The following is a 25,926-nucleotide window of genomic DNA, read 5'->3' on the forward strand; positions in this document are numbered from 1 at the left end:
TAGCCCTTTGTCTGATATGTCATTTGCAAATATCTTTTCCCATTCCGTTGGTTGCCTTTTAGTTTTGTTGGTTGTTTCCTTTGCTGGGCAGAAGCTTTTTATCTTCATAAGGTCCCAGTAGTTCATTTTTGCTTTTAATTCCCTTGCCTTTGGGGATGTGTCGAGTAAGAAATTGCTACGGCTGAGGTCAGAGAGGTCTTTTCCTGCTTTCTCCTCTAGGGTTTTGATGGTTTCCTGTCTCACATTCAAGTCCTTTATCCATTTTGAGTTTATTTTTGTGAATGGTGTGAGAAAGTGGTCTAGTTTCAATCTTCTGCATGTTGCTGTCCAGTTCTCCCAGCACCGTTTGTTAAAGAGACTGTCTTTTTTCCATTGGATGTTCTTTCCTGCTTTGTCAAAGATGAGTTGGCCACACGTTTGTGGGTCTAGTTCTGGGGTTTCTATTCTATTCCATTGGTCTATGTGTCTGTTTTTGTGCCAATACCATGCTGTCTTGATGGTTACAGCTTTCTAGTAGAGGCTAAAGTCTGGGATCGTGATGCCTCCTGCCTTGGTCTTCTTCAAAATTACTTTGGCTATTCGGGGCCTTTTGTGGTTCCATATGAATTTTAGGATTGCTTGTTCTAGTTTCGAGAAGAATGCTGGTGCAATTTTGATTGGGATTGCATTGAATGTGTAGATAGCTTTGGGTAGTATTGACATGTTGACAATATTTATTCTTCCAATCCATGAGCACAGAATGTTTTTCCATTTCTTTGTTATCTTCTTCAATTTCCTTCATAAGCTTTCTATAGTTTTCAGCATACAGATCTTTTACATCTTTGGTTAGATTTGTCCCTAGGTATTTTATGCTTCTTTGTGCAATTGTGAATGGGATCAGTTTCTTTATTTGTCTTTCTGTTGCTTCATTATTAGTGTATAAGTATGCGACTGATATCCGTATATTGATTTTGTATTCTGCAACTTTGCTGAATTCATGTATCAGTTCTAGCAGACTTCTGGTGGAGTCTATCGGATTTTCCATGTATAATATCATGTCATCTGCAAAAAGTGAAAGCTGGACTTCATCTTTGCCAATTTTGATGCCTTTGATTTCCTTTTGTTGTCTGATTGCTGATGCTAGCACTTCCAACACTATGTTAAACAACAGCGGTGAGAGTGGGCATCCCTGTCGTGTTCCTGATCTCAGGGAAAAAACTCTCAAGTTTTTCCCCATTGAGGATGATGTTAGCTGTGGGCTTTTCATAAATGGCTTTTATGATGTGTAAGTATGTTCCTTCTATCCCGACTTCCTCAAGGGTTTTTATTAAGAAAGTTGCTGAATTTTGTCAAAGGCCTTTTCTGCATTGATTGACAGGATCATATGGTTCTTATCTTTTCTTTTATTAATGTGATGTATCACGTTGATTGATTTGTGAATGTTGAACCAGCCCTGCATCCCAGGAATGAATCCCACTTGATCACGGTGAATAATTATTTTTATATGCTGTTGAATTCGATTTGCTAATATCTTATTGAGAATTTTTGCATCCATATTTATCAGGGATATTGGCCTGAAATTCTCTTTTTTTACTGGGTCTCTGTCTGGTTTAGGAATCAAAGTAATACTGGCTTCATAGAATGAGTCTGGAAGTTTTCCTTCTCTTTCTATTTGTTGGAATAGCTTAAGAAGGATGGGTATTATCTCTGCTTTAAACGTCTGGTAGAACTCCCCTGGGAAGCCATCTGGTCCTGGACTCTTATTTGTTGGGAGATTTTTGATGACTGATTCAATTTCTTCGCTGGTTATGGGTCTGTTCAAGCCTTCTATTTCCTCCTGATTGAGTTTTGGAAGAGTGTGGGTGTTTAGGAATTTGTCCATTTCTTACAGGTTGTCCAGTTTGTTGGCATATAATTTTTCATTGTTCCCTGATAATTGCTTGTATCTCTTAGGGATTGGTTGTAATAATTCCATTTTCATTCATGATTTTATCTATTTGGGTCATCTCCCTTTTCTTTTTGAGAAGCCTGGCTAGAGGTTTGTCAATTTTGTTTATTTTTTCAAAAAACCAACTCTTGGTTTCGTTGATCTGCTCTACAGTTTTTTTAGATTCTATATTGTTTATTTCTGCTCTGATCTTTATTATGTCTCTTCTTCTGCTGGATTTAGGCTGTCTTTGCTGTTCTGCTTCTATTTCCTTTAGGTGTGCTGTTAGATTTTGTATTTGGGATTTTTCTTGTTTCTTGAGATAGGCCTGGATTGCAATGTATTTTCCTCTCAGGACTGCCTTCGCTGCAACCCAAAGCGTTTGGATTGTTGTATTTCATTTTCATTTGTTTCCATGTATTTTTTAATTTCTTCTCTAATTGCCTGGTTGACCCACTCATTCTTTAGTAGGGTGTTCTTTAACCTCCATGCTTTTGGAGGTTTTCCAGACTTTCTCCTGTGGTTGATTTCAAGCTTCATAGCATTGTGGTCTGAAAGTATGCATGGTATGATCTCAATTCTTGTATACTTATGAAGGGCTGTTTTGTGACCCAGTATGTGATCTATCTTGGAGAATGTTCCATGTGCACTTGAGAAGAAAGTATATTCTGTTGTTTGGGATGCAGAGTTCTAAATATATCTGTCAAGTCCATCTGATCCAACGTATTATTCAGGGCCCTTGTTTCTTTATTGACTGTGTGTCTAGATGATCTATCCATTTCTGTAAGGGGAGTGTTAAAGTCCCCTGCAATTACCACATTCTTCTCAATAAGGTTGCTTATGTTTATGAGTAATTGTTTTATATATTGGGCGCTCCCATATTTGGCGCATAGACATTTATAATTGTTAGCTCTTCCTGATGGATAGTCCCTGTAATTATTATATAATGTCCTTCTTCACCTCTTGTTATGGCCTTTAATTTAAAGTCTAGTTTGTCTGATATAAGTATGGCTACTCCAGCTTTCTTTTGGCTTCCAGTAGCACGATAAATAGTTCTCCATCCCCTCACTCTCAATCTGAAGGTGTCCTCAGGTCTAAAATGAGTCTCTTGTAGACAGCAAATAGATGGGTCTTGTTTTTTTATCCATTCTGATACCCTATGTCTTTTGGTTGGCGCATTTAATCCATTTACATTCAGTGTTATTATAGAAAGATACGGGTTTAGAGTCATTGTGATGTCTATATGTTTTATGCTTGTAGCGATGTCTCTGGTACTTTGTCTCACAGGATCCCCCTTAGGATCTCTTGTAGGGCTGGTTTAGTGGTGACGAATTCCTTCAGTTTTTGTTTGGGAAGACCTTTATCTCTCCTATTCTAAATGACAGACTTACTGGATAAAGGATTCTCGGCTGCATATTTTTTCTGTTCATCGCATTGAAGATCTCCTGCCATTCCTTTCTGGCCTGCCAAGTTTCAGAAGAGAGATTGGTCACGAGTATTATAGGTCTCCCTTTATATGTTACGGCATGTTTATCCCTCGCTGCTTTCAGAATTTTCTCTTTATCCTTGTATTTTGCCAGTTTCACTATGATATGTTGTGCAGAAGATCGATTCAAGTTACGTCTGAAGGGAGTTCTCTGTGCCTCTTGGATTTCAATGTCTTTTTCCTTCCTCAATTCAGGGAAGTTCTCAGCTATTATTTCTTCTTATTTTTTTAAATTTTAATTTTAATTTTTATTTAAAAAATTTTTTTTAATATATGAAATTTATTGTCAAATTGGTTTCCTTACAACACCCAGTGCTCATCCCAAAAGGTGCCCTCCTCAATACCCATCACCCACTCTTCTCTCCCTCCCACCCCCCATCAACCCTCAGTTTGGTCTCAGTTTTTAAGAGTCTCTTATGCTTTGGCTCTCTCCCTCTCTAACCTCTTTTTTTTTTCTTCCCCTCCCCCATGAGTTTCTGTTAAGTTTCTCAGGATCCACATAAGAGTGAAAACATATGGTATCTGTCTTTCTCTGTATGGCTTATTTCGCTTAGCATCACACTCTCCAGTTCCATCCACGTTGCTACAAAGGGCCATATTTCATTCTTTCTCATTGCCATATAGTACTCCATTGTGTATATAAACCACAATTGCTTTATCCATTCACCAGTTGATGGACATTTAGGCTCTTTCCATAATTTGGCTATTGTTGAGAGTGCTGCTCTAAACATTGGGGTACAAGTGCCCCTATGCATCAGTACTCCTGTATCCCTTGGGTACATTCCTAGCAGTGCTATTGCTGGGTCATAGGGTAGGTCTATTTTTAATTTTCTGAGGAACCTCCACACTGCTTTCCAGAGCGGCTGCACCAATTTGCATTCCCACCAACAGTGCAAGAGGGTTCCTGTTTCTCTACATCCTCTCCAGCATCTATAGTCTCTGATTTGTTCATTTTGGCCACTCTGACTGGCGTGTGGTGATATCTGAGTGTGGTTTTGATTTGTATTTCCCTGATGAGGAGCGACGTTGAGCATCTTTTCATGTGCCTGTTGGCGATCCGGATGTCTTCTTTAGAGAAGAGTCTATTCATGTTTTCTGCCCATTTCAGCTATTATTTCTTCAAGTACACCTTCAGCACCTTTCCCTCTCTCTTCCTCCTCTGGAATACCAATTATGCGTAGATTATTTCTCTTTAGTGCATCACTCAGTTCTCTAATTTTCCCCCCATACTCCTGGATATTTTAATCTTTTTCTCAGCTTCCTCTTTTTCCATAATTTTATCTTCTAGTTCACCTAGTCTCTCCTCTGCCTCTTCAATCCGAGCCGTGGTCATTTCCATTTTATTTTGCAGTTCGTTTATAGAATATTTTAGCTCCTCCTGACTATTCCTTAGTCCCTTGATCTCTGTAGCAATAGATTCTCTGCTGTCCTCTATACTGTTTTCAAGCCCAGCGATTAATTTTATGACTATTATTCTAAATTCACTTTCTGTTATATTATTTAAATCCTTTTTGATCAATTTGTTAGCTATTGTTATTTCCTGGGTATTCTTTTGAGGGGAATTCTTCCGTTTGGTCATTTTGGATAGTCCCTGGAGTGGTGCAGACCTGCAGGGCACTTCCCCTGTCCTGTCTTGAATAACTTGTGTTGGTGGGTGGGGTCACAGTCAGACCTGATGCCTGCCCCCAGCCCACCGCTGGGGCTGCAGTCAGACTGGTGTGTACCTTCTCTTCCCCTCTCCTAGGGGCAGGATTCACTGTGTGGTGGCGTGGCCTGTGTAGGCTACTTGCACAGTGCCAGGCTTATGGTGCTGGGGATCTGGCATATTCACTGGGGTGGATGGGCAATGTGCACGGGGGCGGAAGGGGCAGGCTCAGCTCGCTTCTCCTTCGGTGATCTTCTTCAGGAGGGGCCCTGTGGCAATGGGAGGGAGTCAGATCCTCCGCTGGAGGGATGGATCTGCAGAAGCACAGTGTTCGGTGTTTGCGGGGTGCAAGCAAGTTCTCTGGCAGGAACTGGTTCCCTTTGGGATTTTGGCTGGGGGATGGGCGAGGGAGATGGCGCTGGGAGCACCTTTGTTCCCCGCCAAACTGAGCTCTGTCATCTGGGGCTCAACAACTCTCCCTCCTGTTGTCCTCCAGCCTTCCGGCTCTCCGAGCAGAGCTGTTAACTTATAACCTTATATAACCTTAACTTATAACCTTACATAACTTATAACAGATGTTAAGTCTTGCTGGCTGTCGGAACACACTCCGTCCGGCCGCTCATCTTTTGCCAGCCAGACTCGGGGTCTCTGCTTGGCCGGGGGGCTGCCCCTCCACCCCGGCTCCCTCCCGCCAGTCCATGTAGCGTGCACCGCCTCTCCGCCCTTCCTACACTCTTCCGTGGGCCTCTCGTCTGCGCTTGGCTCTGGAGACTCCATTCTGCTAGTTTTCTGGAGGTTTTCTGGGTTATTTAGGCAGGTGTAGGTGGAATCTAAGTGACCAGCAGGACACAGTGAGCCCAGGGTCCTCCTACACCGCCATCTTCCCCTGGTTCCCACCAACAATTCAAAAGAGATCCTCTTTGTCCGCATCCTTCCCAACATCTGTTGTTACCTGAGTTGTTAATGTTAGCCATTCTGACAGGTGTAAAGTGGTATCTCATTGTGGTTTTGATTTGTATTTCCCTGATGATCAATGATGTTGAGTATTTTTTCATGTGTCGCTTGGCTATCTGGATGTCTTCTTTGGAGAAGTGTCTATTCATGTCTTTTGCCCATTTCTTCACTGGATTATTTGTTTTTTGGGTATTGAGTTTGATAAGTTCTTTACAGATTTTGGATACTAACCCTTTATCTGATATGTCATTTGCAAATATCTTCTCCCATTCTGTTGATTGCCTTTAATTTTGCTGATTGTTTCCTTCTGCTGTGCAGGAGCTTTTTATTTTGATTTTTGCTTTTGTTTCCCTTGCCTTCAGAGACATGTTGAGTAAGAAGTTGCTGCGGCCAAGATCAAAGAGGTTTTTGCCTGCTTTCTTCTCAAGGATTTTGATGGCTTCCCATCTTACATTTAGGTCTTTCATCCATTTTGAGTTTATTTTTGTGTATGGTGTAAGAAAGTGGTCCAGGTTCATTCTTCTGTATGTTGCTGTCCTGTTTTCCCAGCACCACTTGCTGAAGAGACTGTCTTTATTCCATTGCATATTCTTTCCCACTTTGTCAAAGATTAGTTGGCCATACGTTTGTGAGTCTATTTCTGTGTTCTCTATTCTGTTCCATTGATCTGAGTGTCTGTTCTTGTGCCAGTACCATACTGTCTTGATGGTTACAGCTTTGTAGTATAGCTTGAAGTCTGGGATTGTGATTCCTCCTGGTTTGGTTTTCTTTTTCAAGATCGCTTTGGTTATTTGAGTACACAGTTTTAATTGTTACTTTCATGATTTATATTTTCTGTTTGGTAATAACTGGGCATTTTAGATGACATATTATAGCAAATCTGGATACTGAATTCCCCTCCCCCTTTGAAGCTTGTTGTTTGCCTGATTATTTATTTAGAAATGAAAGCTGGACAATTTTTTTTGTACTGAAATATCCTTCCCTTCAGTGTGAAGTTTCTAATGTTGCTTTTCTTAGGGCATAGACTTGGCCATGCATACCGCGACCTTTGGATGATAGTTTTTTTAAAGGGGTCTCTTTGAGTATTTCTTTTTTTATTTTTTTCTTGATTATTTCTTTCTCTTGTTTCTCTGTTAAGGTATCACACAGGGATCAATAAGAAATGTGTGAAACACTGTTCAACCAGGAAAAAAGGCAGTTGTATAAACTGTGAACTGTATAACAAAACTAAAGGTTTCTACCTCATCTGAGAAATTTGCTTGATAGTTCAATCATATAGAGGGAATTAGTAACCAATGAAATAACTATCTGCTAAATTCCTCTTCTTATTCATTTCATAAGCTAGAATTTCTGCTTTTGTAAATAAAAATAAACTATCCCATGTAACCAGAAAAAAAGAAAGTGAATAGAACAGCACTTAAAATGTTTCCATCAAGCATATTCCAAGCTCGACTTAGCATTATATTTTATGGATCATATTTTAATGGATGAGTTCTAAAACCTATAATATGTGGCTAATTGTCCATTTATAGTAACTGCTAGAATTCCACTAATTATAGGAGAGACTTTACAAAGACGTTTTATCACATAATAATAGCACATAGATTCAACAATCTTTAAAGATCCAAATTTAAACTCCAGAGGAAATAATAAACCTTAAATAGACTTGAAATATTTTTGTTCTTACCAGGATTACTCTTTGACTCTGTCTTGACTTCTCCTTTTATTATACCTCTTCCAATAGCACCTAGGAGGCCTTCTCTATCAGTGTCTATAGAAATAAACAATTCTAAAACACTTTGTAAGGTAAATGTTAACATGTGGTTGTGTGTCTAGTATTCCTCTAATTAGCATTTATTATAGGAGGAGAATTATAGTGAAATGTCTGGATGGCAAAAACATAATACCTTAGAATCCAGATAGCTATTAGTGGTCACGTAAGCCCCATCATACTGAAGCGTAGAGATGTTTAGTGATTTGACAAAGATGGCATATCTAGATAATGACAAAATTGGTGCTCAAACTGAGGCTTCATCTAGAGCTTTTCCCAGAAAATATAAAGTCTTTCACAAGTTTAAATCACACCAGAGCATTTAAGTTAATAATATAACCTTCACGTACATATTAAAAACACATTCATCTAGTGAGGCACGGCATTACTTTTTTTCCCCAGGTCAGCTTATAAACTATGGTCACTGGAGTCACAGACATTATTGTGAGGCAGAAGTTCTTGACTTGTCTAGGAATATTTTAATGCTCCCCATTTTTATTAGGTTATGTCACTTTAAATCAAGTAGGCATTAGTGATGGAAAAGAATAACAAATAACATATGGAAGGAGATAAAATGCTGTCTCAAATCTTCTTAGCATGTAGACCCTCCACCTGGAGAGGAGGAAATGGGTAATTTGCAATCATGTGAGCATTGACATTGCATCTCTTTCCATTTGAGTCTTCACATGATTTTTAGGTTTTTTTCCTGGATGTGGAAATACTATGTAGGTCTAATGACAGAAAAAATAAAAAGAAACTTATTTAAAATAATTTCACACTGCACAAGAAATAACTAGAATTGGTGACTCTTGGTTACCAATGGGCAAAATTTTAATTGGTTCTAATACAGCATATAACTGAAGTTGGAAACATTTCCATGATCCAGATATAGATTGGAAGTCTTGCTTTGGAGAAATGACTGAGCCTATGAATTTTAAAGTTTTTAATATCACCATAACAACAAAATATACACTGCCACTGTAACCTAAACAGAGGTAGATACCACCAGATGGGGCATCATTACTAAAACCAAAGACAAATAGGATTGGTCAGAACAGGTTTTAAATAAGTAATGACATTTGTGAAACTAATATGAGCTATAGATTCACATAACTGGAGAACATTAGCGGACCTATTTTAGCCTTTTGGTCTTTCTCTAACAGATGTAATTAGAATAACTGATTCACATGAACTGAGAAGGCAAGGGATTCTTATATAAGCAGGGAAGCAATGAGAATAGCCCCTGAGTGCAGATTGGATTAAACAATAGGAGCATAAAAGGTAAGTGGTGGGGAAATTTATAAGAGTTACAATTTTCCTCTTTCACAATATTGTTCCATTTCTTTAAGTCTTTTTAAAAAATCTTATGCTGCTTAGAATTTCTTGAGTTATTTTTAAAACATACATAAGGTATAAAATTTGCCCATTTTAAATGTTTAATTAATGGTTAGTAATATATTCCTAGAATTGTGTAACTGTCAGTACAGTTGTAGAATCTACTTAAGATTTATATCATTAAATTCCAGTGAGAGTTAGACATTTTCCACCATATTTTTGATACAGATTCTGTATATAACTCTAAATTCCTATTCTCTTTCTACATATAAATATAAATATAAAAATACAAATATAAATATATATAAATTCATTTATTATAAAAATGTTTCATTGTTTATAAAACTGTGCCCTATAGAGAAACTGAAAGAATAAGAGCAAGTATGTATGGATAGTATTTGCTATATTAACCATTTTTTGTCTCGGTTTTATTTTTATTTTATTTTTTAATATAATTTATTGTCAAATTGGCCAACATACAGTATGTAAAGTGTGCTCTTGATTTTTGGGGTAGATTCCCGCAGTTCATCGCTTACATACAACACCCAGTGCTCATCCCAAGTGCCCCCCTCAATGACCATCTCCCATTTTCCCTTCCCCCCCATCCCCCTTCAACCCTCAGTTTGTTCTCTGTATTTAAGAATCTCTTATGGTTTGCCTCCCTCTCGCTCTATTTGTAGCTATTTTTTCCCTTTCCCTTCCCCCATGTCTTCGGTTAATTTTCCAAAGATCCACATGAGAGAAAACGTATGATATCTTTCTCTGACTGACTCATTTCACTTAGCATAATACCTTCCAGTTCCATCCACATTACTTCAAATGGCATGATTTCATTCTTTCTCATTGCCAACTAGTATTCCATTATATATATAAACCACATCTTCTTTATTCATTCATCACTTGATGGACATTTAGTCTCTTTCCATAATTTGGCTATTGTTGAAAGTGCTGCTATAAACATTGGGGTACATGTGCCCCTATGCATCAGCACTCCTGTATCCTTTGGGTAAATTCCTAGTAGTGCTATTGCTGAGTTTTGAGGTAGCTCTATTTTTAATTTTTTGAGGAACCTCCACACTGTTTTCCAGAGCAGCTGCACCAGTTTACATTCCCACCAATGGTGCAAGAGGGTTCCTTTTTCTCCAAATCATCACCAGCATCTGTCATTTCCCAAGTTGTTCATTTTAGCCACCCTGACCAGTGTGAGATGGTATCTCAGTGTGGTTTTGATTTGTATTTCCCTAATGAGAAGTGACGTCGAGCATCTTTTCATGTGTCTGTTGGCCATTTGGTGTCTTCTTTGGAAAAGTGTCTATTCATGTCTTCTGCCCATTTCTTCACTGGATTATTTGTTTTTTGACTGTTGAATTTGGTAAGTTCTTTATAGATTTTAGGCACTAACCCTTTATCCAATATGTCCTTTGCAAATATCTTTTTCCATTCCATCAATTGCCTTTTAATATTGTTGATTATTTCCTTTTTAGTGCAGAAGATTTTTATCTTGATGAGGTCCCAATAGTTCACTTTTGCTTTTAATTCCCTTGCCTTTGGAGATGTGTTGAGTAAGAAATTGCTGTGGCTGAGGTCCAAGAGGTTGTTGCCTGCTGTCTTCTCTAGAGTTTTGATGGTTTCCTGTCTCACATTTAGGTCCTTCATCCATTTTCAGTTTATTTTTGTGTATGATGTAAGAAAGTGGTCTAGTTTCATTCTTCTGCATGTTGCTGTCCAGTGCTCCCAGCACCATTTGCTAAAGAGACTGTCTCTTTTCCATTGGGTACTCTTTCCTCCTTTGTTGAAGATTAGTTAGCCATATATTTGTGGGCCCAATTCTACATTCTCTATTCTATTCCATTGGTCTATGTGTCTGTTTTTGTGCCAATACCATACTGTCTTGATGATTACAGCTTTGTAGTACAGGTTAAAGTCTGGGATTGTGATGCCTCCCGCTTTGGTTTTCTTTTTCAATATTACTTTGGCTATTTGGGGTCTTTTTTGGTTCCAACAATTTTAGGATTGTTTGTTCTAGCTTTGAGAAGAATGCTGGTGCAATTTTGATTGGGATTGCATTAAATGTGTAGATTGCTTTGGGTAGTATTGACATTTTAACAATATTTATTCTTCCAATCCGTGAGCGTGGAATGTTTTTCCATTTCTTTTTGCCTTCTTCAGTTTTCTTCATAAGTTTTCTGTAGTTTTCAGCATACAGATAGATCTTTTTTATATATTTAGTTAGGTTTATTCCTAGGTATTTTATGGTTCTTGGTGCAATTATAAATGGGATCATTTTCTTTATTTCTCTTTCTAATGCTTCATTATTGGTGTATAGAAATGCAACTGATTTCTGTACATTGATTTTGTACCCTGTGACTTTGCTGAATTCATGTATCAGTTCTAGCAGCCTTTTTGTGGAGCCTTTTGGGTTTTCCACGTGGAGTAGCATGTTGTCTGCGAAAAGTAAAAGTTCGACTTCCTCTTTGCCAATTTTGATGTCTTTTATTTCATCTTGTTGTCTGCTTGCTGATACTAGGACTTCCAACATTATGTTGAACAACAGTGTTAAGAGTGAAAATCCCTGTTGTGTTCCTGATCTCAGGGGCAAAGCCCTCAGTTTTTCCCCATTGAGGATGATATTAGCTGTGGGCTTTTGATATATGGCTTCTATGATATTTAAGTATGTTCTTTCTATCCCAACTTTCTTGAGGGTTTTTATTAAGAAAGATGTTGTTTTTTGTCAAATGCTTTTTCTGCATCTATTGACAGTATCATATGGTTCTTATCCTTTCTTTTACTGTTGTGATGTATCACATTGATTGATTTGCACATACTGAACCAGCCCTACAGCCCAGGAATGAATCCCACTTGATCATGGTGAATAATTCTTTTTATATGCTGTAGAATTCGATTTGCTAGTATCTGGTTGAGAATTTTTGCATCCATGTTGATCAGGGATATTGGTCTGTAATTCTCCTTTTTTTATGGGGTCTCTGTCTGGTTTGGGAATCAAGGTAATGCTGTCTTCATAGAATGAGTCCGGAAGTTTTCCTTCCATGTCTATTTTTTTGGAACAGCTTGAGAAGAATAGGTATTAACTCTGCTTTAAATGTCTGGTAGAATTCCCCTAGGAAGCCATCTGGACCAGAAATCTTATTTGTTGGGATATTCTTGATAACTGATTCAATTTCTTCACTAGTTATGGGTGTGTTCAAATTTTCTATTTCCTCCTGTTTGAGTTTTGGTGTGTGTGGATGTCCAGGAATTTGTCCATTTCTTCAGGTTGTCCAGTTTGTTTGCATGTAATTTTTCATAGTATTCTCTGATAATTTCTTGTATTTCTGAGGGATGGTTGTGATAAATCCATTTTCATTTGTGACTTTATATATTTGGCTCCCTTCTCTTTTCTTTTTGAGATGTCTGGCTAGGGGTTTATCAATTTCATTTATTTTTTCAAAAAAACACCCCTTAGTTTCATTTATTTGTTCTGCTGTGTTTGGGGATTATATATTGTTTATACCTGGTCTGATCTTTATTATTTCCCTTCTTCTCCTGGCTGTGGGTTTTCTTTGCTGTTCTGCCTCTAGTTCCTTTAGGTGTGCTGTTAGATTCTGTATTTGGATTTTTCTTGTTTCTTGAGATAGGCTTGTACTACAATGTATTTTCCCCTTACGACTGCCTTTGCTGCATCCCAAAGGGTTTGGACTGCTGTGTTTTTATTTTCATTTGTTTCCATATATGTTTTAATTTATTTTTAATTGCCTGGTTGACCCATTAATTCTTTAGTAAGATGTTCTTTAACCTCCATGAATTTGGAGGTTTTCCAAACTTTTTCCTGTGGTTGATTTCAAGTTCCAAAGCATTGTGATTTGAAAGCGTGTACAGTATGATCTCAATTCTTTTGTATTTACTGAGGCTATTTTGTGAAGCAGTATGTGATCTATCTTGGAGAATATTCCACGAGCACTCTAGAAGAATGTATATTCTGCTGCCTTTGGATGAAAAGTTCTGAATATCTGTCAAGTCCATGTGGTCCAGTGTATCATTCAGGGCCATTATTTATTGATTTTCTATCTGGAGGATCTGTCCATTGTTATAAGTGGAGTATTAAAGTTCCCTGCAATTATCACATTCTTACCAATAAGATTGCTTATGTTTGTGATTATTTTATATATTTGGGTGTTTCCAAATTCAATGCAGAAACATTTATAGCTGTTAGTTCTTCTTGGTGGATAGAGCCCATAATTATTATATAATGCCCTTCTTCATCCTTTTTACAGTCTTTAGTTTAAAATCTAGTTTGTCTGATATAAGTATGACTACTCCAGCTTTCTTTTGGCTTTCAGTAGCATGATAGATCGTTCTTCATTACCTCACTTTGAATCTGAAAGTGTCCTCAGGTCTAAAATGGGTCTCTTGTAGGTAGCAAATAGATAGGTCTTATCTTTTTATCCATTCTGATACCCTATGTCTTTTGATTGGAGCATTTAGTCCATTTACATTCAGTGTTATTATTGAAAGATATGGATTTAGAATCATTGTGTTCTGTAGGTTGCATGCTTATCGTGATGTCGCTGTTCCTTTGTGGTCTTTGCAACATTCTACTCACAGAGTCCTTAGGATCTCTTGTAGGGCTGGTTTAGTGGTGATGAATTCCTTCAGTTTTTGTTTTTCTAGGAAAACCGTTATCTCTCCTTCTATTCTGAATGACAAGCTTGCTGGATAAAAGATTCTTGGCTGCATATTTTTCCTATTCACCACATTGAAAATTTCCTGACACTCCTTTCTGGCCTGCCACGTTTCAGTAGATGGGTCTGCTACTACCCTTATGTGTCTACCTTTGTATGTTAAGTCCTGTTTATCCCCTAGCTGCTTCAAAATTCTCTTTATCCTTCTATTCTGCCAGTTTCATAATGATATGCCATGCAGAAGATCAATTCAAGTTACATCTGAAGGGAGTTCTCTGTGCCTCTTGGATTTCAATATCTGTTACCTTCCCCAGATTGGGGAAGTTCTCAGCTATGGTTTGTTCAAGTACACCTTCAGCCCCTTTCTTTCTCCCTTCTTCTTCTGGAACTCCTCTGATATGGATTTTATTCTGTTTCATTGAATCACTTAGTTCTCTAATTCTCCCCTTGTGGTCTAGAATTTTTTATCTTTTTCTCACCCTCATCTTTTTCCATAATTTTATCATCTATTTCACTTAATTTCCCATCTGCCTCTACAGTTCTTGCTGTCACTGCTTCTACTTTATTTTGCACCTCATTTACAGAATTTTTTAATTCATCATGACGATTTCTTAGTTCCTTGATCTCTGCAGCAATAGATTCTCTGCTGTCTTCTATGCTCTTTTCAAGCCCAGGGATTAATCTTATGATTATTATTCTAAATTCTTGTTCAGTTATATTGTTTATATCTGCTTTGATCAATTCCTTAGCTTTCATTTCTTTCTGGAATTTCTTTTGAGGAGAATTCCTCCATTTCATAATTTTGGCTAGTTTTCTGTCCCTTATGTGTTTTAAAAGCTTGTTATGTGCCCTGCACCTGGGAACACTAGTATATTAAAGAGGGGCTATACACTGTCCAAGGCTTGTCCCTTCAGGAGGTGTTTTTTGGAGTGTGTTACTTGCTCTCTGTTGTTGTGACTCTGGCTGCTTTATCTCCGTACTTGTAGTAATGTTTTGGACCCTCCACAAAGTGTGCTTTGAGTTGTTCATTGAAGTAGTCCTGGGATAGCAACTCCTACACCTCCCTGGTGCTTGGCTGTGATTTAAACCCCGATGTCTTAATGGATCCCACTCCATGCGCCCTGGTTCAGGGGAAAGCTGCTTCATGCTGCCCCACTTGAGGCGGTTTGTCCCACTTCACCAACTCCTACACCTTACTGGCACTTGCCTGGACTTAAACCCTGATGTCTTAAAGGGTCTCCCTCCGAGTGCCCCAGTTTTGGGGAAGTGCTGCTCCACACCACCTGTATATGGCCTCTGGCTGAAAAGCGCAGGCAGTCTTTGTCCTTTGAATGGTTATATACCTTCTTGCCACATCACTCCAGGGAGGGGATTGCTTTCTTCCATTGCAGACTGTGCCTGTGAACTAGTTACTAAGCCTGGGGCTGGCTCCCCTCCTCCCCAGGTGGGTGAACAGGGCAGCCAGCCCCAGTCCAGAGAAAGCCCTGCAGTTAGAGATTGGATCTTTCTCCGTTCTGCTCCGTGGTTTTGTTCTTGTCCAGATACAGTCCTACACTTTCTCCAATCCTTGCCTACACAGCCCATTTTATCTCCCCCAGTTCGCAATCACACATCTATGGCCCATCCAGGTTGTCCCTGTGGGTCCCTAGAGATGTCTTTGTCACTCTGTAACCCAGGCTATAAACATCTAGTTCTCTTTAAGCTATTGTTTCAAATTATATTCTCTGTTCTAATTTCTCAGCTCTTATTGTAGTATTTCAGTACTTTAGTTTTGCTCATTCTTTCTTCTTTTTTTTAAACCTTTTTTAATGTTTATTTATTTTTTTAGAGACAGAGCATGAGCAGGGGAGGGGAAGAGAGAGAGAGGGAGACACAGAATCTGAAGCAGGCTCCAGGCTCTGAGCTGTCAGCATAGAGCTGGATGCAGGGCTTGAACCCACATACCATGAGATCACGACCTGAGCCAAAAGTAGGATGCTTAACAACCTGAGCCACTCCACTCATTTTCTTCTGACAGCATAAATTTACTGAGCAGTTCTAGTGAATTTTAATATTTCAGTTACTGTATTTCCATGCTTTCTTTTTTAAAATAATATCCTTCCCTTCACAGTTATTCACAAAAGACAAAGCCTTTGGACATGTGGACACAGTCACCTTTAGATGACAGTGTTTTTTAACAGGGCTATATATATATATATATATACATATATATATATGAAAAATACAGTCAAATATCTGTATATATTGCATATGTACATGCATATATATGCATATATGGCATATGCAGGCAATGGCAGTATGTTCATCGCTGTTAATGAGTAAAGGCAGTAGTATAATCTCCAAACTATATAACACAGCCAATGTACTCTGTTACAGTTGATATACCATAAATATGGCATCAAATAGAAGGAAATGGTAACTAATGAATTAACTATTCTAAATTCTTGTTGCTATTATATTCATGAAGTATAGAAAATTAATAGTATATGATTGGGCACACTTTCACCAACCATATTTTAAGGCCACTATAGCATTTTATTTTATGGTCTAATTTCTAAATGGATGATTTCTAAAACTCCTAATATCTAGCTAAATTTTTATTTCTAGTAAACACCAGAGTATAATGAATTATGAGAATATTTATGAAGATTTTATCTGTATAGTAATAACATATAGCTACTATTTTCATATAGACCCAATCTTCATTAAACTCCGAAGAAGTGCATTTAAAACCAGAAATATAGACTTGCAAAACTCTTGTTCTTACCAGGGAGACTCTTTGATTGTATCTTCTTTTCCTTCACCAATATACTTCTTTCAATGGCATCCTTCAAGTGTTCTATATCAGTTTCTATACAAATAAGAACATCAAAACACTTCATAAGGTAACTCCACTAAGGTAGAACTATCTACTTGTTATTAAATAATAAGAATTATAAAAAAAAAAAAAAAGAAAGAAAGAAAAGGGGCGCCTGGGTGGCGCAGTCGGTTAAGCGTCCGACTTCAGCCAGGTCACGATCTCGCGGTCCGGGAGTTCGAGCCCCGCGTCGGGCTCTGGGCTGATGGCTCAGAGCCTGGAGCCTGTTTCCGATTCTGTGTCTCCCTCTCTCTCTGCCCCTCCCCCGTTCATGCTCTGCCTCTCTCTGTCGCAAAAATAAATAAATGTTGAAAAAAAAATTAAAAAAAAAAAAAAGAATTATAATAAAATATTTGTATTGCCAAATCAGCAAACTTTATTATTGGAAGGTATATTAGCAATCATTAAGTCTCCATATATTGTGTATCTAGATAATGACAAAATTGATGCACAAACTTACATATCATAATCTTTTAACCACTGCCCTTTCCATACAATACTATGTCTTTGGTTAAAATAAAATATACTGGAGAGTGTATGATAATAATATAACTTTCAAGTTTATACTAAAATCATCATCATATTGTAGGGGTATACCTAGGGATGTGGAATATAACATTTTTTTCCTCACAGGTTACATTACAAACCATGGCCTCCATTGTCAGAGAAAATTAGCAAGGAGCAGAAAATCTTTGACTTACCTAAGAATATTTTATGCCCCTTTCATATTATTTAATTGTAAAAAAAAAAAAGTAAGCATCTGTAGTGGAAAAGAATAACAATATATTTTGTAGATTAAAGGGAAAAAAGTGGTTTCCCAGGTCTCGTTAGCATGAAGACATTGTTACTGGGGAGGAGGAAATGGTTAAATTTGCAGGAATGCCAGGATTGAGACTTGGTCTCTTTTCATTCGAGTGTTTATGTGATTTGAAATTTTTGCTTGATTTAAAAACTATAACTAGATCCAATTACAGGAAAAATATATGAACATGGCTAAAGGACAGTTTATACTGAAAAAGGAACACTTAAGAATCATCAAGTAAGGTCAGCTACAGGGTCTAAAGTTTTGTGAAATTGTTTCTAACTGCATGCACCTAGATTTGGAAACCTGTCATGAGCTAGTCATCCAGATGGAAGTGTTTCTTTGGAAAAATGGCTGAGTCAATAAATAATGTTGCACTGTGACCTTAGCAATCCAAATATAGCAACACTGCAATCTGTATAAAGGTGGTGACCTGCTACAGCATTACAAAAATGAAATGTGTCGGATTTGGGAGAACTAGTTTTCAATAATTAAGTAACAACCAGTTGAGAATGTAATAAGATCTATGGCAAAAACAAATAAATAAAACATGGGCGAACATTAACAGATGTATTTTAACTTCTCTGGATCTTTCTCCAACTGGTATATATAAGAAAGATTTGCTCATTTGAATTGAGGAAGCAAAGGATCCTCAAATAAACAAAAGGCAATGTGAATAGTATTTGAGAAAATATCAGGTTAACTATTAGGAATTAAAAGTTACGTGCTGGAGAAATAACCTAGAGTCAATTTTTTTCACTTGTATCTTTCCACTTCCTAAATTATTTTTTTTAATCCTATTGTGCTTGGAGTTCACTGAGCTGTTTTTAAAAACGATATAACAGAGTACAGATCTTTTACCTTTTTGGTTAGGTGTATTCCTAGATATCTTATGGTTTTGGTACAATTGTAAATGGGATCGATTCCTTGGTTTCTGTTTCTGCTGCTTCATTACTGGTGTATGGAAATGCAACACATTTCAGTACATTAATTTTGTATCCTGTGACTTTACTGAATTTATGTATCAGTTCTAGCAACTTTTTGGTGGAATCTTTTGGGTTTTCTACATAGAGTATCATACAATCTGCAAATAGTTCAAGTTAGACTTCTTTGCCAATTTGGAGGACTTTTATTTCTTCTTGTTATCTGATTGTTGAGGTGAGGACTTATAGTACTATATTAAATAATGGTAGTGAGAGTGGACATCCCTGTCTAGTTCCTGACCATGGAAAAAAAGCTCTCAGTTTTTCCCCATTGAGGATGATATTAGCTGTGGGTCTTTTGTATATGGCCTTTATAATGTTGAGGTATGTTCCCTCTATCCCTGCTTTTTGAGGTTTTTCATGAAGAATGGATGCTGTACAGGGGTGTCTGGGTGGCTCATTCAGTTAAACATCTGACTTCAGCCCAGGTCATGATATCATAGTTCCTGGGTTCAAGTCTCATGTTGGGCTCTCTGCTGACAGCTCAAAGCCTGGAGCCCACTTTGGATTCTCTGTCTCTGTGTCTCTCTGCACCTCCCCTACTCTCTCTCTCTCTCTCTCTCACACACAAAAGCGAATAAACATTAAAAAATGTTTTAAAGAGGAATGGATGCTTACATATGATTCTTTCCCTTTCTTTTATTAAAAGATCCGTAACCTGAAAACTATAAAACACTGATGAAATAAATTGAAGGTAACACAAAGAAATGGAAAAACATTCCATGCTCATAGATTGGAAGAACAAACATTATTAAAATGTCTATACTACCCAAAGCAATCTATACATTTAATGCAATCTCTATCAAAATACCACAAGCATTTTTCACAGAACTAGAACAAACTCATAAAATTTGCATGGAACCACAAAAGACCCCAAATAGCCAAAGCAACCTTGAAAAAGAAAAGCAAAGCTGGAGGCATCACAATTCCAGGCTTCAAGCTATATTACAAAGCTGTAGTGATCAAGGCAGTATGGTATTGGCACAAAAACAGACATATAGATCAATGTGTCTATATGACAGAAAACCCAGAAATGAACCCACAACTATGAGGCTGACAAATCTTCAACAAAGAGGGAATAAATACACAATGGGAATAAGACAGTTTCTTCAACAATGGTATTGGGAAAACTGGACAGCGACATGCAGGAGAATGAACCTGGACCACTTTCTTATACCATACACAAAAATAAATTCAAAATGGATGAAAGTCCTAAATGTGAGATGAGAAACCATCAAAATCCTACAGGAGAACACAGGCAGTAACCTGTTTGACTAGCAACTTCTTACTAGATACATCTCCTGAGACAAGAGAAACAAAAGCTAAAATAAACTATCAGGACTTCATCAAGAGAAAAAGTTTCTGCACAGTGAAGGAAACAATCAACAAAACTAAAAATCAGCCTATGGAATGGGAGTAGATATTTGTAAATGATATATCTGACAAAGGGTTAGTATCCAAAAATATGTAAGGAACCTAGAAAACTCAACACCCAAAAAGCAAATAACCCAGTTGAAAAATGGGCAGAAAACATGAATAGTCATTTTTCCAAAGAAGACATCGAGATGGCTGACACATGAAAAGATGCTCAACATCACGCATCATCAGAGAATTAGAAATCAAAACTTTAATGAGATATTCTGACATCTGTCGGAATGGTTAAAATTAATAACACAGGAAACAACAAATGTGGGTGACAATGTGGAAAAAGGGGAACCGTTGTCTTACACTGTTGTTGGGAATGCAAACTGGTGCAGTCACTCTGGAAAACAGTATGGAGGTTCCTCAAAGAGTCAAAATAGAACTACCCTATATGTATGTATGTATATGTATATGTGCATATATATATATATATATAATTTCATATATATTACATATATATAAAGTTTTGTGAGTTGTAATATATATATACATATATTATATACATATTTCACCTCTTCTTTATCCATCCATAAGTTGATAGACATTAAACTATTTCCATTTATTGTAGATAATGTTGCTATAAACATCAGAGTACGTGTATCCCTTCAAATTAGTATTTTTGTATCCTTTCAAAAAAATGTTTAATAGTTTTTTTTTCTAGAGCAATTTAGGGTTTCAGAGAAGTTACACAGAAAGTACAGAGTTCCCAAATACTTCTTTCCCCTAACACACAATTTCCCGTTATTAACATCCTATTTTAGATAATATATTTGTTGCAGTTGATGAACCAATGTTGATGAGTTACTAATAATATTCATGGTTTATGTTAGTGACTCCTTTTGTTGTACAATTCTACAGATATTGACAAATATATAGTATCATATGTCCACCACTATATTATTATACAAAATAGCTTCAGCACCCTGAAAATTCCTTGTGCTCCAACTCTTCATTACTCCTCATTCTGAACCCCTGGCTACTTCTGAAATTTTAACTATCTGTATAGTTTTGCCTTTCTCAGAGTGGTATATAGTTGAAATAATATAGCTTTCCCAAGCTGGCTTCTGTCACTTAGTAATGTGTGCTTAAGTTCCTTCCATGTCTTTCTGTAGCTTGATAGCCCAATTCTTTTTATTATTGAATAATATACCATTATATAAATGTACGACAGGTTGTTAACCCATTAACCTATTGGAAAACATCTTTGTTGCTTCCAAAATGGGGCAATTATAGGTAAACCTGCTATAAATATTCATGTGCAGGTTACTGCCTGGATATAAGGTTTCATTTGGGTAAACACTTGGGAGCATAATTACTGGATTGTATGGTAAGATAATGTTGACCTTTATAAAAATGTCAAACTGTCTTCCAAAGTGGGTATAGCATTTTTCATCTTCAAAAACAATAAATGAGAGTTCATGCATTCCATATATTTTACTACATTTTGTGTTGTGAGTTTTTGGTTTAGCCATTCTCATAGGGTATCTCATTAGGTATTTCATTGTTTTTATTTGCAATTTCCTAATGACATTTGATGATTTCATTATGCTTACTTGTCATCTTCTATCTTCTTTGAAGAGATGGATGTTCAGATATTTTAAGAGTTTTAAAATAGCATTGTTTTTTTAATGTTTAATTATTTTTATATATTTCAAACACAAATACTTTATATGAGATACATGTTTGGCAAATATTTTCTATCAATATATAGTATGTCTTTTAATTCTCTTAAAAATGTCTTTCACAAAATGTAAGTATTAATTTTAAAAAAGTCCAAACTCATCACAATTTTTCTGCTTCTCTTTTTCGAGTTTCCTAACGGGGAGGAGAGATTATTGATTTTTTACTTTCTTATTTTCTAATGTATGAATTCAACGCTATAAATTTCCTTCTAAGCACTCCTTTCACTGTTTTATCACACACATTTGGATAAGTAATATTTTAATTTTCACTTAGTTCAAATTTTTTAAATTTATTTTGACACTTCTTCTTTGAACATGCACTTTAGAGGTATATTGTTTCATCTTCAAATATTTTGAGATTTTCCATCTACATATGTCACTGATTTCTCATTTAATTTCATTATGGGCTGAGAGCATGATTTGTGTGATTTATATTTTAGACAAATTTTTAACACACTATTTCTATCTTAAAATGTGGTCCATCTTTGTGAATATAGCTTGTGAATTTGAAAGCAATGTGTATTCTGCTATTGTGGATGGGGTATTCAGATAGATATTGATTAGATGCAGTTGATTGATGGTGTTGTTGAGTTCACCTATGTTATTATTGATTTTTTTGCCTGCTGGTTATAGTCATTTCTGATAGAAGGGTGAAGTTTCCAAGTGTAATAATGGATGTGTTTATTTCTCCTTATAGTTTTATCTATAGTCCAGTTTTTGCCTATGTATTTTGGCACATATGAGTTAAGGCATACACACATTAAGGAATATTATATATTCTTGGAGAATTTGTTCTTTTATTATTACTTAACACTTCTATTTTATCCCTGGTAATTTTTCTTGCCTTGAACTCTTTTTCTTTTTTTCAGTCTGCTTTTTCTGATCCTAATACAGCTATTCATGCATATTTTTCTCCATGCCTTTATGACATATCCATTTTTTCCACCTTAATTGAAGTGTAATTAACAAATAAAATTATAATATATTTAAAGTGCACAGCACAACGATTTGATATTTGTACACATTGTAAAATGGTTGTCACAATCAAGTTAACACATCCATGACTTCACATAGTGAATTTCCCTTCCTTCCTCCCCTCCCCTCCCCTCCTTTCTTTTTTTCTTTCTTTCTTTCTTTTTTCTTTCTTTCTTCTTTCTTTCTTTCTTTCTTCTTTCTTTCTTTCTTTCTTTTCTTCTCCCTCCGTCCCTCCTTCCCTCCCTTCCTGTTTAGTGAGAGTGTTTATCAAATATCACATAAGCAATAGAGTATTATTAGATATAATCCTCAGAATTTACTTACCTAATAACTAAAAGTTTGAACCCTTTGACCAATCACTCTCTAGGTTTATCCTCATGTTTTCAAGAGGCAGTATTTCCTTCATTTTTATGGCAAAATTATATATATATATATATATATACACACACATATATATGCATATATATGTTAGATATAGATATATATGTATATACATACATGTTTGTGTACACATACACATAGATATCTACATATATATTCATTATTCGTTATCTATTATCCATCAGTCATCAATGGATGGTGAGCAGTTAGGTTATTTCCATCTTGGCTAATGTAAATAATGCCACTATAAATATGGGTGTACAAATGTTCCTTTGAGATAATGATTTCCTTTTCTTCACATATAAATCCAGGTGTGTGACTGCTAGACCATATGGTAGTTCTATTTTTAATTTTTTTTAAACCTCCGTATATTTATTAAATAATAATAAAATATTAAAGAAAAAAGAAAAATAAAATAAAATAAAAATAATAAATAAAATAAATAATAAAAATAATAAATTTATTATTATTTAATAAATAAACATTAAAGGAAAAAGAAACTAATATTTTCCATAATAGCTGCACAAATTTATATTATAATCAACAGTGTACAAGAGTTATATTTTCTTCACATTCTCACCAATACTTGTTATCCCATGTCTTCTGATCATAGCCATTCCAAAAAGTGTGAGCTGATACTTCATTGTGGTTTTGATTTACATTTCCCTGATGATTAATGATGTTGAGCATATTTTCATGTGTCTCTTGGGCATCTATATGTCTTCTTTGGAAAAATATCTGTTCAGATACTTAAGTTATTGTGATTGTGAATGAATTATTGGTGATTTTTCTATTGAGTTGTAGAAGTTCATTATATATTTTGGATATTAACCTCTTATCAGATATGTAGTTTACAAATATTTTCTCCTGTTCTGTAGATTGCCTCTTCATTTTGTGATTGTTTCTTTTGCTATACAAAAGTGTTTTAGTTTGATGTAGTCCTACTTTTTTCTTTTGTGCTTGTGCTTTTGATATCAAATCCAAAATTATTGCTTAGAGCAACATCAAGATATCCCCCTGTGTTTTCTTCTATGAGTATTATTGTTTTAGGATTTAAGTGTTTAATCCATTTGAATTGATTTTGTGTATTATGGAAATAGGTGATCATTCTTTTGCATAAAGTTACCCAGTTTTCCCAACAGCATTGAAGAAACTATGCTTTTCCCATTGTATATTTTTGGTATCTTTGTCAAAAAATCAGTTGACCATATGATAGTGGGTTTATTTCTGTGCTCTGTATTCTGTTCCATGGAATTATTTACCTATTTTTATGTCAACAACATATTGTCCTGATTACTGTATCTTTGTAATATAGTTTGAAATCAGACTATGTGATGTCTCTAGCCTTGCCCATCATGCTCAAGATTTCTTTAGCTATTTGCAGTCTTTTGTGGTCTATGAAAATTTTAGTGTAGTTTTTAAACATTTTTGTAAAAAATGCCATTGGTATTTCTTTTATTTTCAAATATTTGTTTCAGGAGTAGAATTTAGTAATTCATCACTTACATATAACTCCCAGTGCTCATCATAACAAGTACATTCCTCAACACCCATCACCCATTTAGCCCAGCCCTCCTACCTCCCTCAATCAACCCTCAGTTTGTTCTCTATTATTAACAGTCTCTTATGGTTTGTTTCTCTCTCTTTTCCCTCTCCTTCCCATTTGTTCATCTGTTTGTTTCCTAAATTCAACATATGAATGAAATAATTTGGTATCTGTCTTTCTCTGACTTATTTTACTTAGCATAATACATTCTAGTTTCATCCACACAGAGTACACGCACATACATACACACAACACATTCTTTATCCATTTATTAGTCAACAGACATTTGAGCTCTTTCCATAGTTTGGCTATTGTTGATAATGCTGCTATAAACATTGGGGTACATGTTTCCCTTCAAATCAGTACTTTTGTATCCTTTGGGTAAATACCAAGTAATACAATTCCTATGTCATAGAGTAGATCTATTTTTTTACCTTTCAAGGAGCCCAGGTACTGTTTTCCAAAGTGGCTGCTCTAGTTTCTATTGCCACCAACAGTGTAAGAGGGTTCCCCTTTCTCCACATCTTTGCCAATATCTGTTGTTTCCTGTATTGTTAATTTCAGCCATTCTGACAGGTGTGAGGTGGTATCTCATCATGATTTTGATTTGTATATCTCTGATGATGATTGATGTTGAGCATCTTTTCTTGTGTCTGTTAGTCATCTGGATGTCTTCTTTGGAAAAATGCTTATTCATGCCTTTTGCCCATTTCTTCACTGGATTATTTGTTTTTTGGGTGTTGAGTTTAATAAGTTCTTTATATATTTTGGATACTAACCCTTTATCTGATATGTCATTTGAAAATATCTTCTATTCTGTCAGTTGCCTTTTAGTTTTGCTGATTATTTCCTTCACTGTGCAGAAGCTTTTTATCTTGATAAGGTCCCAATAGTTCATTTTTGCTTTTGTTTCCCTTGCCTCAGGAGACACATCTAGAAAAAAAAAAGTTGCTACAACAGCTGTCACAGATATTATTGCCTGTGATCTCTTTTGGGATTTTTATTTTATGCAAAAATTTTAATTCAAAGGGGAACATGCACCCAAATATTTATTGCAGGTCTATTGACAACAGCCAAAGTATGGAAAGAGTCCAAATGTCCATTGATGGATAAATGGATAAAGAAGATGTAGTATATATACAATGTAATATTACTTAGCAATCAAAAAGAATAAAATCTTGCCATTTGCAACTACATGGATGGAACTAAAAGGTATTATGCTAATGAAATTAGTCAGAGAAAGACAAATATCATATGATTTAACTCATATGAGGAATTTAAGGTACAAAACAGATAAACATAAGGGAAGGGAAGCAAAAATAATATAAAAACAAGGAGGGGGACAAAACATAAAAGACTCTTAACTATAGGGAACAGAAGATTGTTGGAGGGATTGTGGGAGGGGGAGATGAGCTAAATGGGAAAGGGACATTAAGGAATCTGCTGGAAGCTGAGCTATCCCCACTTGAGTGGCAAAGCCCGGGCTGTGGACGGATTGGTGA

The 25,926-nt window shown here is 36.1% G+C and overlaps 1 protein-coding gene across 1 annotated transcript in view; it reads right to left on the bottom strand.

Moving 5' to 3' along the window:
- The window catches only part of LOC147579426 (uncharacterized), a 67,613-nt gene that overhangs the window by 22,683 nt on the left and 19,004 nt on the right, over nt 1-25,926 (bottom strand). The window contains exon 3 of the mRNA XM_086714618.1: nt 16,544-16,627. Coding sequence (XP_086570744.1) covers nt 16,544-16,627 — 84 coding nt within the window. The remainder of the gene's footprint in view (nt 1-16,543; nt 16,628-25,926) is intronic.

Source organism: Puma concolor, chromosome B4, assembly GCF_028749965.1.
Source record: "Puma concolor isolate L17-30 chromosome B4, mPumCon1.1.hap2, whole genome shotgun sequence".
NCBI lineage: Eukaryota > Metazoa > Chordata > Mammalia > Carnivora > Felidae > Puma > Puma concolor.